We start from the raw sequence: 13404 nt of genomic DNA, 5'->3' as shown, positions 1-13404 counted from the left end.
GCATATTGTCTCATCAGATCACTCAGCTTTTTCTGGCCATCAATCCCTCCCCAGGACCCAGCTTGGAAAAATGCGCAAAAGCATTCCACCTCCCGGGCTTTCCAACTTCCCGACTATCCTGTTTAAAATGACCTGTGTTCCCTAACTCCTGTCCCGTCGGTTATGTGGGGAGAAGCTGAAACTTACCCTGGAGCTCAGAGTCGGGAGGCTTTAGAGAAGGACGAGAACCGGTTGCTGCAGTTGGCTGCGGTAGGGCTGAGGAGGAAGAACCTGGAGGGGACCCGAGCTATCTGCTGGGAGGGGCAGGAGGTGAAGACCCGGGCCCGGGCCACCCGGACTTGCGGGTCTGGAGGTACTGGTAGAATCTGCGCTGAGTTCGGGATGGAGAAGCGGAGGAGGAACGGCCAATGGGCGGGGACCGTCCCGTGAGTGCAGCCAGTGGGCGGGGCTTGTCCCGCGCGAGCAGTCAATGGGCGGGGCCTATCCCGCGCGAGCAGCCAATGGGCGGGCTGGGGCGGAGGCGGGCCGACGAGCGCCGGGTCTGGCCGCGCGGTCCCCGGCTCTTGCTGGAGGGGCCGCGATGACCGCTCTGAGCCGGGGTGAGGCCTCCGAGGCGGGCAGGTAAGGCGCTGAGGCCCGCGGGCTGGGCTCGGCTGCGGGGCGGCGGGTGGGGGATATCGGAGGCTGCGGCGAGAGGACGCTGCCCGGCGGGACGAGGCGGCCTCGGGGCGCCCTACGCCTGGGCACATTCTGGCCGCGGGGCAGGCACTTCCCGGCCGCCGGAGTTTGGGCTCGGCTCCAGAGCCGCGCAGCGCGGGCCCGGGCTCCTCCGGGGGCTGCGAGGTGTTGGCGAGGGGGCAGATGGCCCCGCTGTAGGCGCTGGGGGATGAGAGAAGTCCGGGCAGCATCAGGATGGGCACCCTCCGTGGGACGCCTCTTACCGCGTCTCCGCCACCTTCGCTATTCATTCATTCTGTACTCATTCATTCATTCACGCACTCATCCATGCCCCAGCCAAACCGATTCCCTCGTCCTGACTGCCCTCACCCAAAGTCTGGCGCTTCCCTGCTGGCCCTCGGAGGGGTCAGACCCTCTCTTCTCCCAGCCGGGTCTGCAATTGTAGTGGCCCGCGGCGGCCCAGGAGGCAGCGTGGAGCTGTCCCGGCACGACGCAGCCGCGCCCGTGCTCCAGGCCCGTTCTGATCGGGCGGGCTGGGGCCGGTCTCTCAGCCTGGAGATCTGATCCAAAGTCTCTTTGGGAGGAAGGAAAGTTCCTGCGGCTGGGAAAGGGGCAAGGAGGTTGGGCAGGCTGGACGTGGCGTTTCACGTGACAGCAGGAACTGTGTCATCTGCACCTTGAGGTCTTGGGTGCTGCTGGCTGGATTATTTAGGGAAGACAGAGACAGTTAATGAAACTGTAACAAGTTCCTACGCTTGCCCAGGTCCCAAGCCCCACAGTGTGAGCTCTGGAGGTCGGCCTGGCTCCCCTGGCCCGCTAGCACTGGGGAAGGTAGGGTGAATGTGTGAGTCTTGTGCCCACTCTACACAGGTTCATGAAACTGGCTGAATCCTCAGGGGCTCCCTCGGCCCTGTTTTCAGAGGCTGGTGGTTCTCTACCCAGCCTCATTTGCCCTTACTTGGTTTGTCTCCCCACTCCTCATGGTTGTTTAAGGGTGCCCCATCCTTGCGGGTGTCAGGATCTTAGGGAATAAGAGAGGGCCCTGACAATCTGTGATGTCTTGGCCCCATGTACACCTCTAGCTGGCTCCAAGGTCCAGCTCCTTTAAAAGATTTATAGGGTTGCCGGGAGAGTTGGCATAGAGAGGGTGTCCCTCCCGTCCTGCAGTGAGGGGTCAGTATGCCCTCTCCCCAGTCCTCTGATTATGTTGGTTAGAGTCCAGCCCATGCTGACAGACATGGTTTGAGGTTACAGTTTGACAGGACCACGTAAGCAATGAGCATCTCTGGGGCAAACGGACAGGACTAGAGGGCAAAGCTGATAGAGACTGCCACCAAGCCTCCACCAGAGTTTGGGCTGGGACCAAGATGAAGTTCTTCCTGACTTGCCTAAGTGAGAAATTTGGGAATTAGCCCAGAGAGGACAGCCTGGGCCAATCTGTGCCTTGATGTTCCAGGTTGCTTTCAAATTTCTGAACTTAGGTGAGTCCTCCCTCAAGAGCCTTAATGCAGACCAGAAAGACCTATGTGCCAGTTCTCCCACCTGCGATGACCCCCTGAGGTTGGGGTTGGCAGGACTCAGGATGGGTTTATGCCAGCCAGCCTCCCTGAAGCTCTTCCAAGTGCCTGCTTGGGGGGCTCCGCCCAGTCCTTAATCTGGTGAAGCTGTGGCTTTGCCCGGCCCCCCACCCCCCAGCAATGCCACATATTGTATTTATCGGAACAGCATGAAGAGCCTTGCTTTGGGAATCGGAAGTGAGTTCTAAGGCTCATGCTGTTCTTATTTTGCTAAGACCTGGGGAAAGCCAGGTCCCCTTTCTGGGTCTGCTTTGCCATCATCCTAAGGTAAGGAAATTGGATTGTGGGCTCCCAAGGGTGTTCTCTATGATGACATTAAGTGATTCTGTTATTTGCCTCAATTACCCCTCAATTTCTGATGGTATTTTATTTCTTCACATAATTTCTTCTTTGCTACGACTCCCTACAGAAAGTCCATGAAATCAAGGGATGTCCGACTAGCTCAGTTGGTGGAGCAACATGACCCTTGATCTCATGGTCATGAGTTCAAGCCCCACAGTGGGCATAGAACTCACTTAATAAACACACACACACACACACACACACACGAAATGGAAAACCAAACAGCATTCCACTTGGTACAGTGTCCAGTGTCTGAGTTTGGACACCAGGAAATAACTTGCTTTTCTCCTTTCCTGAAAAGTGAACATAGGCCCCTACATTTCTGCCACTGCCTTTGGTGCCAAGGTTAAGTTTGGCATGAAGTCGGTCTAGGCCACTGTGCTGCTATTCACCCAGGCTGCAGGGCATCAATCTGTCACTCTCTATCGTCACCAACCTTTGCAGCTTTGATGAAACCCCCAGGTGTTTACTCATGTAGGAAAGGAAGGAGGAGGGGATAGTAGGGACCCCTGGGAATGGAGCTTTCTGTGTGATGAGAAGTAACTGCCCCCCACCTCCCACCCCAAGGAGTACCTGTGTGCTATAGCATAGATTCCAGAAGGAAGGTTTTTTTCCCCCAGGAATGTAAACCTCTCTAGGGTAAGCTATTTCCACCCTTCTCCCTGCCACAGCTACACATTTTTACTGGCTTAGAAATGTTTGGTCCTGGGGCACCTGGGTGGCTCAGATGGTTGAACGTCTGCCTCCAGCTCAGGTCACGATCTCCAGGTCCTGGGATCCAGCCCCACATCCGGCTCCCTGCTCAGTGGGGAGCCTGCTTCTCCCTCTCCTTCTGCCTCTCCCCCTGCTTGTGCTCTGTCTCTCTCTCTCTCTCTCAATGAATAAATAAAATCTTTAAAAAAGAAAGAAGTGCTTGGTCCTAGTTTAGGATAGGAGTTATAATAACCCGTGGAGACTGAACCACTCTTTTGAGTCCTAGTCATAACCACATGTTTCCTCAGCTGATGTTTAAAATCTCTTAGAAAATCACAAGGTGAGTTTTTTAAACAGACGTGTTTCTGGCTGCCACTATTTATTTATTTATTTTTTTTTTTAAGATTTTATTTATTTATTTGAGGGAATGAGAATGAGAGAGAGAGCATGAGAAGGGGGAGGGCCAGAGGGAGAAGCAGACTTCCTGCCAAGCAGGGAGCCCGATGCGGGACTCGATCCCAGGACTCCAGGATCATGACCTGAGCCGAAGGCAGTGGCTTAACCAACTGAGCCACCCAGGCACCCCTATTTCTTTCTTTTTTTTGCTTAAAAGTTATCTCTATAACCAAAGTGGGGCCCGAACTTACAACCCTGAGATCAAGAGTCACACGCTCTACTGACTGAGCCTGCCAGGTGCCCGTCCGCGAAGCATCTGACTCTGGGTTTGGGCCCAGGTCATGACCTCAGGGTCCTGGGATGGAGTCCCGTGTCACACTCAGTGCGGGGTCTGCTCAAGTCTCTCCCTCTCCCCCACCCCATCCCCACTCTCCTGTGCTCTCTCTCAAATAAACAAATAAATCTTTAAAAAAGAAAATAAATAATTAGTTTAAATCAAACACAAATTCCGTCTCCTCCTAGCAGGTTGATGTGGCACAGCAATGGTATATTAAATAATTGCCAAAATCCAGCCGGCATTTCATTTCTTTGGCATCCTTCTTGTTCTCTGACTTAGGGTCGGAGCAGCCTGGGTGGTATGCCTCAGCAAACAACCATGGCCAGTCCTAAGGATTTTCTCTCTCTCTTCTGTGGAAAAAAAGTTAAATGTTTCTAATAGGTGTCAACATTTACTGGATTACTCAAAACTTACCCATACCAACCCAGACCACACAAAATGCTACTTAAAAATAATTTTTGAATTTTGAAGGACTGTCCAGAAATGTTATTTTAAAACAACCCAGCAATAGGGCCACCTGGGTGGCTGTATTGGTGAAGCATCCAACTCCTGGTTTCCACTCAGGTCATGATCTCAGGGACTTGGGATCGAGCGCCATGTCGGGCTCCCTGCTCAGTGGGAGTCTGCTTTTCCTCTCTCTCTCTCCCTCTGCCCCTCCCCCTGCCCATGCACTAGTTCTCACTTGCTCTCTCTAGAATAAATAAATAAATGGGTTTTTAAAAAAGATTTTATTTATTTGACACATAGAGAAAGCACAAGCAGGGGGAGTGGCAGGCACAGGGAGAGGAAGATACAGGCTCTCCACTGAGCAGAGAGCCCGATGTGGGGCTCAATCCCAGGACCCAGGGATCACCACCTGGGCTAAAGGCAGACGCTTAACTGACTGAACTACCCAGGTGCCCAATAAAGAAATCTTTTTTTTTTTTAAAGATTTTATTTATTTATTTGACACACAAAGAGAAACAGTGAGAGAAGGAACACAAGCAGGGGGAGTGGGAGAGGGGAAGCAGGCTCACCACTGAGCAGGGGACCCAATGCAGGGCTCGACCCCAGGACACCAGGATCATGACCTGAGCCAAAGGTAGATGCTTAACAACTGAGCCACCCAGGCGCTCCACAAATCTTTTTTTTTTAAACAACCCAGCGACATTACCTCAGAATTGATATTCATACTGGGCTTCCTTGACTACGAAACAAGTTGAAAAATGCTTATATTTTTCATCGTTAAATCCTTTTATTGTAGAAAAATTCAAACATATATAAAGAGAGAGAATAGTATAATAAGCAGGATGTGCCCATCACCCAGGTTCAAAAATTACCAAGTTATGGGCCAACCTTGTTTCATATGTACCTTCCTCCTCTCTCACTCCTGGATTATTTTGAAGCAAATCTAAGATATTATTTTATCCACAACTATTTCAATGTGTATCTATAAAAGATAAAGCCTTTATTTTTTTTAAGATTTTATTTATTTACTTGAAAGAGACCAATAAAGGGAGAGAGAACACAGAGGAAGAGGGAGAGGGAGAAGCTCCCTGTTCAGGGAGCCCAACGTGGGGCTAACTACAATACTGTTATCACATCTAAAAAAAACAACAATAGCTCCTTAAAATCACCAACAAGTTAGCATTTAAATTTCCCCCATTGTCTCATAAATGTCTTTGTACCATTTGTTTAGTTTAATAAGGATCTGAATGAGGTTTAAGCAACTGGTTAACATACTGAATCTCTATATCTATGTCTCTATAATCTTTTGTAATCTATAGGTTCCCCTTCCATCTCTTCTTTTTTTTTTTTTTTCCTTGCAATTTTTAACTAATCTCTATACCCAGCATGGAGCTTGACCCTTGGAACTAACCCTAACCCTAACCCTAACCCTGAGATCAGGAGTTGCATGCTCTCCTGACCAAGCCGCCCAAGCGCCCCTAGCTTGAATCTTTCTATAAAGAATGTTCTTTCTTCAGCTCTTTGGTCACTGAGGTATAGCACCATCAGTGGAGATCTAGTTTTATCAAGGAAGGAACAGGATGACAAAGATTTGTCCCTTGGTGAAGGATCACTAGTTACAACGAGGTCCCTTTAGGTGTTGGAAAGAACATTCTAACAGAACTTTCTGCATGACACACCTGAAGGATGATACTCACATGTAGGCACACATTTTTTTTTAATTTCTTGTGCCTGATTGCAACTTTACCTTCCCCCCTTCCCCCACCACCCACTGGATTATTTATTTCCTTATACCAAGCTGCTTGATGTAGATAACACTGAATGAGATTTATTCCTTCCTTCCTTCTTTGCTTTTCTTTTTTTTTCTCTTCTCTTCTCTTCTCTTCTCTTCTCTTCTCTTCTCTTCCTTCCTTCCTTCCTTCCTTCTGTCCCTTCCTTCCTTCCTTCCAAGATTTTATTTATTTGTCAGAAAGAGAGAAAGAGGGGCGCCTCGGTGGCTCAGTGGGTTGAGGCCTCTGCCTTCGGCTCAGGTCATGATCCCAGAGTCCTGGGATCAAGCCCCGCATCGGGTTCTTTGCTCAGCGGCGAGCCTGCTTCCCCTTCTCTCTCTGTCTGCCTCTCTGCCTACTTGTGATTTCTCTGTCAAATAAATAAATAAAATCTTAAAAAAAAAAGAGAGAGAGAGAGAGAAAGAGAACACAAGCAGGGAGAGCAGGAGGCAGAGGAAGAAGCAGGCTCCCTGCTGATCAAGGAGCCCCCCAGGGGGCTTGATCCCTGGACCTTGGGATCATGACTTTAGCTGAAAGCAGGTGCTTGACCAACTGAGCCACCCAGGAGTTTCAGTTTTTGTTTTTGTTTTTCTTGTAAGTCATTCTCAGATATGGATGAACTATGATAGAATAATTGGAAGAGGCTGAGCAACAGACCTGGATTCAAGTCTTCTCTCCACTATTGAGTTAATACTGGCTCTGAGCCTCCCTCTCTCCATCCGTAAAACAGAGTCACATCCCGTTGGCTTCAAAGGTTGTCCAGCCAGCCGAGTAAGGGTCTGAGACACAGTAGGTGCTCACCAAAGTTAGTTTCCCTGCGGTGCTTCCACCTTTGAGAATCTGAGACCAGACTTCTGATGAGCCAGACTCAGCCTTAAGAAATCTTGGTCTGTTTTCCTTTTGAAGGTGCAAAGTTTATATTTCTGAAATAAACTTTATATTTTGAGGTAATTGTAGATTCACATGCAATATTATGACATAATACAAAGATCTCATGTACCTTCCACTCAGTTTCTCCCAGAGGTAACATCCTGCATAAGGAGAGCACCATGGTCTCTCAACCAGAAAGTTGATATTACTATAACCCGTTGACCTTCCTCAGATTCCACTGACAAAGTTCATTTTTAAAATCAAGGTTTCTTTTTCTCTTGGATTCTAAGTGTCTTTCATGTTAGAAATTTGGAGTATCAGAAGTATCTATTAATATCGCTGTGCCCTTGAAACAAGTCTTTTTCTTGCTGTGTCCTTTTTCTTCCTTTTTATTCTTTCCACCAAATGAGAATAGTGTATTGTGATCATAAAATTCAGGCAGAGTATACAGAAAAGAAAATAAATAACACCTAAACCCCAACTCATGGAGAAAAATATTGTTGATATTTTGGTGACCATCCTTCCCACATATATTTTATTTTGCATGCTTTTCTATATAATGCTATATATAATGCTTTTCTATATAATGCTTTTCCCAATGTTATGAATGTTACGTAATGCTATCCTTTCATGTTCCTATAGATTTAGTTTTGCTATGATAAATATCATTTTAATTGTTACATAGCCTTTCATCCCTGAATAAACCACAATTTGTTCCTGCCCTATTGTTCTTTTTTTCTTCTAACTACAGTCCTGTGAACATTCTTATACATTTAAATTTGTGTCCAGTTATTTTCTAAGAATGAATTGTTAGGGGTGGAATTTATGGGTCTGATGGGTATCTACATATGAAATGTATCTACCTATTGTCGCACTCCCCTGCCACACAGTAGTGGGTGAGACTGCCCATTGATCAGCATATTGATCCACAGCAGGTATTATTAAACTTTAAAGCCTTTGAAGTTTCAAAAGTATAAAAGAAGATATCGTTTCTACCTTTTATTTTAAATATTAAAAACAATCTTGTTTTTTGCTGATTTTGAAAGTATTACATGCTTCTAATAAGTTTAAATAAAAGAGAAATTAAGAGAGTAGAAAATCGGGGACACCTGGGTGGTTCAATGGGTTAAGCATCTGCCTTCAGCCCAGGTCATGGTCCCAGGGTCCTGGGATAAATCCCCACACTGGACTCCCTGCTCAGCCCGGAGCCTGCTTCTCCCTGTTCCTCTCCCACTCCCCCTGCTTGTGTGCATGGGCGCTCTCGCTCTCTCTGTCAGATAAATTAATAAAATCTTTTTTTAAAAGAGTAAAAAATCACCCTATAATTCTCAGACAAGATATAATTACTGTTTGATATATGCCTTTTGGTATAAAAGGTTAAATTTTATAAATAGATTCATTATCTCTTACTTACTAATCTGTACCTACTTTTCACTAAACAACACATTTTGGGTCTTTTTCTCTATGAGCTGCATAGGAAGCTATGATATTGATAGAATATTATTTAGGTATTTCCACTTTTTCATCATACTTGTCAAACATACAAATATAAATTTATGCCTACTTGTCCATTTATTTCTTTATGCCAAATTCTGTGAGATGGAGTTCTTGAATCAAAGGATCTGTAGATTTGTAACACATCCTTGGTAGTACTGAGCACTCTAAATTTGTAAACATTTGCCAATAATACAGTTATGAAAACTATTTCTTCTTTTATAACTTGCCTGTTCAATATTCTTTGCTCACTTTATTTTATTTTTATTTTATATATATTTATTTTCGAAAAGATTTTATTTATTTATTTGAGACAGAGAGACAGAGGGAACAAGAGCACAGGGAGAGACAGAGGGAGAGGGAGAAGCAGGCTCCCTGTTGAGCTGGGAGTCTGACATGGGGCTCCATCCCATGACCCTGGGATCATCACCCAAGCTGGAGGCAGACCCTCAAACATCTAAGACACGCAGGCGCCCCTTTGGTCATATTTCTATTAGATCATTTACTTCCTCTTACTGACTTGGATGAGCTCATTTTATGTTTAAGAATATCAATTCTTTGTTCAAATTTTGATGTACAAAGTTTTTACTTTTTATGCAATTATGTGTTTTATGTATTCTGGATTTTATATCTTGCTTAGAAAAATCTTTATATCTTGTTTAGGAAAATCTTTCCCGGGGTGCCTGTGTGTCTCAGTTGTTAAGTGTCTGCCTTCAGCTCAGATCATGACCCAAGGGTCCTGGTATCGAGCCCCTTGTCAGGCTCCCTGCTCAGTGGGAAGCCTGCTTCTCCCTCTCCCACTCCCCCTGCTTATGTTCCCTCTCTTGCTACCTCTGTCTATGTCAAATAAATATATGAAATCTTTTTAAAAAATCGTTCCTAATATTTTAATACTCTCCTCTATTTTGTTTTAGTTCTTCATTGATTTAGAAAATGTTTGGATGTTTACTCTCTTTGGAATTAATTTTTGTGAATGGTGTGAACTACACAGGTGCCCCAATACCATCTATTGGACAATCCGTTCTTCTCTTTCCTATTTGGACCACCTTCTTTATCATGTACTAAATTCCCAGATAGCCATAGATCATGTTCTGGACTCCTTGTTAGTATCTGTTCATCTTTCCTAAGCCAGTAAATACCATAGTATTTTGGTTTTTTAAAATTAAATTGTATTTTATTTAAATTCAGTTAATTAACATGTAGTGCATTATTAGTTTCAGAAATAAGAGGTCAGTGATTCACCAGTACATACAACATCCAGTGCTCATTACATTACGTGCCCTCCTTAATGCCCGTCACCCAGCTACCCCCCTCCCCTCCAACAAACCTCAGTTTGTTTCCTATGAATACCATGGTATTTTGATTGCTCTAGCTTTGTAGTTTGTTCTGACATCTGGTAAGGCAAGCCCTTGCATTAAATTTGAGATAAATTCTCTCCTTTAAAACTTTGAATCTTCCCACTCAAGAACATTTATTCAAGTCTTCTTTTATGTCTTTTAAAAAAGGTTTGTGGTTTGTGGTTTTCTTCTCATGGACTTTCAACATTTTAAAAGTTTATTCTTAGGTATTTTATATGTGTTGTTTCCATGTGAAATATATGAAATATATGTGTGTGTGTGTGTGTGTATATATAACTTTTTTTTTCCCCGTGGGTCTACGGAGAAACTACTTTTATGACTTTTGTGCTGACCTTATAGCCCCTAGAATAATAAACTCCATAAGAACTCAGTGTGTGTCTACCCCACCAAAGCTCTGCCTAGTCTACTGCCTAAATATAAGAATGTCTGGGCCACTTTCTTTTGTTTTTGTTTTTGGGTTTTTTTTTTTTAGTTGATTATGTATCCTCTAGATAGTTTATCATCTTTCAAATAAAAATTCTCTCTTCTGGGGGGAGCGCCTGGCTATTGAGTCGGTGGAGCATGCCACTCTTCTTTTCTGGGTTCTGAGTTCAAGCCCCACTTTGGATGTAGAACTTACTTGAAAAATAAATAAATAAGAAAATTTCTCTCTTTTTAGTGTCTAAACCTTTTCTTTCTTTTTCTTGCTTTTGTGCAATGGCTAGAATGTCCAGAACCTTGTTGAATAATGGGGGTGAGAACAGGCATTCCTAGGGGTGTCAGACAATCTGGAGTTCTCCCTGGAGGAAGAGGTCCCAGAACCCAGCCAGCCGCATGAGACTAGGTCATGGCTCGGGAATCTGAACCCTTCACTGCAGCACAGTCTGGAGGAGCCCCCTTGTCCAGGACTACCTTGTCCCTGCGGCAGGGCACGAGCCAGACCCTGCTTTCGGCCGTCTCAAATATGGGCCAGCTACCAGGTTGGGTGCTGGACACCGATCCCAAATGGGACCTCGGATGAGGGGGCGCGTGGATCCTTTTTTCGGAGAGGCCGGGAGGTGCAGCGGGGCTGATGCACTCGCGGCAGCATCTCCCGCCCCGTCTGCGTCCCCTCTGTCCAGGCTTGAGGGCCCATCGGCCCACCCGGAGGTTGGGCTGGGCGGGTAGGCGGGATCCCTGGCACTGGGCCGCCGCCTCGGGGAGCTGGCGCTCCTTGTGGGGCTGGAATTCTGGGTGTGGCCGCCCTCTGGCGCCGGGTGACCCCGGGCTTCCCAGCCCCTGCCGAGGCAGGCGCCGAAAATGGACGGTGCCTCTCGGGCTGCAGCTCGCGCGCCAAGGGTGGAGGAGCGGCAGGTGAGGACGCCGTGGGGGTGGGGGTTTGGCCCCCCGCAGTGAGGCTGCCGGCGATGGCAGCGCCCTCCCGGCAAGGAACCTTCTCCCGTCCTCCGGCATCTCGGCATCTCTGCCGACTTTCACTGAGAGGAAGGCAGTAGGATCCTAGGTTGGTGTGAGCCGGCCCATGACTTGCGCTCAACGACATCCCCGCTTGTACTCAGAGACCTGCCCTCACGGCCGTCCCTGGGGTGCGGTCACCGGCCTGGGAGGGAGAAGCGGGAGCAGGTCTTTAGCACCTGAGTCTGGCTTCATACCCCACCACCCCACCACCCCACCACCCCACCACCCCACTGAAGGGACCCATTATGTCCTTGCTGCTGAAGCGACTGCCTTCAGTCTTCCTCCTACCTGCCTCGCAGCAAACCACTGATACCCATTCCTCCTTTTGACACGCTCCCTCGGCTTCCATGACAACCCCTACCCCTAGTGTTCTTTCTACCTCTTGGCTCTCTCCCTCCTAGTCTCCTAGGGGGACTCTCTCCCCCACACAGTCTTTCAGTGTTGTGCTTCCTCGGGTCCCAGATTTCTCTCCTCCCTCAACGCCTCCTTGAGATATAATCCACATACCATAAGATTCACCCTTTTACAGTGTACAATTTGGTGGCTTTAATGTATTCACCAAGTTGCACACCAATTCCAGAACAGTTTAATTCCAGAACAGTTTCATCACCCCAAAAAGAAACTCTACCCACATTAGTCACTTCCCATTTCCCCTTCCCCCAGCACCTTGGCAACCACAAATCTGCTTTCTGTCTCCGAGGATTTGCCAGTTCTCGACATTTCCTGTACAGGGAATCATAGGTTTGTGGTCTTTCGTAACTGACTTCTTTCACTTAGCATAATGTTCTTTCATATTGTAGCTTGTATGAACACTTCACTCCTTTTCAGGGCTCAGTAATATTCCATGCTGTGGATGTACCACAGTTTCTCTGTTCATCAGTTGATGGGTATTTTGGGGGCTGTTGATGTTTCCATTTTGGGGGCTCCTTATCATAATGCTGTGAGCATTCTTGAAAAAGACTGTGTGGACATGTGTTCCGTTCTTTTGGGGTGCATACTGAGGAGGGCAGCTGTCGGGTCCTGAAGGAACTCTGTTTAACCATCTGACGAACCACCAGACTTTTACAAAGCAGTCGTACCATTTCACATTCCCCCAGCAATGTGCAAGCATTCAATTTCTCTGCATCCTCACCAACACCTAATACTGATCATGGTCCCCCAGTGGGTGTGAAAGGATATCTAATTGTGGTTTTGATTTGCATTTCCTCGATGGCTAATGATGTTGAGCATCTTTTCATGTACTAGTTGCTCATTTGACATTGCCTTTGGAAGAATGTTTATTCAAACATGCACCCATTTTTAGTAGGATTACTTGTCTTTATCATTCATATGTAAGATTCATTTCTTCTTATGGGTGCCTGGGTGGACACTCTTGGTTTTGGCTCCAGTGCTGATCTCAGGGTCATGAGATTGAGTTGTGAGTTGGAGCCCTGGGTGGGATTTCACTCTCAGTGGGAAGTCTGCTTGGATTTCTCTCCCCCTCTCTCTATGCCCCTCTCCCCACCTCCTGCAAGTATGCTCTTTTTCTCTCTCTTCAATAAATAAATACATCTTTTTTATTTTTAAAAATATTTTTTGTAAGATTTTATTTATTTATTTGTCAGCGAGAAAGAGAGCACAAGCAGGGGGAGCAGCAAGCAGAAGGAGAAGCAGGCTCCCTCCTAAGCAAGGAACTCAATGGGGGACTTGATCCAGGACCCAGGGATCATGACCTGAGCCAAAGGCAGATGCTCCACCAATTGTGCCATCCAGGTGCCCCTAAATAAATCTTAAAAAAAAGAGTTCTTTAAAAAATATATATATATATTTTTAATTGTGGTCAAGAAAAACACATAACATAAAGTTTATCATCTTAACTATTTCTAAGTGCATTTTCATCCTTTGGTAGTGTTAAACATATGCATGTTGTTGTGCAATCCATCTCCAGAACTTTGTTATCTTGCAAAACTAAAGTACCCATTAAATACCTCTCCATCTTCTCCTCCCTCCAGCCCCTGGCAACCACCTTT

The 13404-nt window shown here is 46.4% G+C and overlaps 1 protein-coding gene across 1 annotated transcript in view; it reads left to right on the top strand.

Moving 5' to 3' along the window:
- The first annotated feature begins 532 nt into the window (after positions 1-532).
- The window catches only part of GRAMD2A (GRAM domain containing 2A), a 35114-nt gene continuing 22242 nt past the window's right edge, over positions 533-13404 (top strand). The window contains exon 1 of the mRNA XM_044230661.1: positions 533-621. Coding sequence (XP_044086596.1) covers positions 581-621 — 41 coding nt within the window. The 5' untranslated portion in view covers positions 533-580. The remainder of the gene's footprint in view (positions 622-13404) is intronic.

Source organism: Neovison vison, chromosome 13 (assembly GCF_020171115.1).
Source record: "Neovison vison isolate M4711 chromosome 13, ASM_NN_V1, whole genome shotgun sequence".
Lineage (NCBI taxonomy): Eukaryota > Metazoa > Chordata > Mammalia > Carnivora > Mustelidae > Neogale > Neogale vison.
The sequence above is the reverse complement of the archived record's forward strand: the minus strand, read 5'-3'. Positions and strand labels throughout refer to the sequence as shown.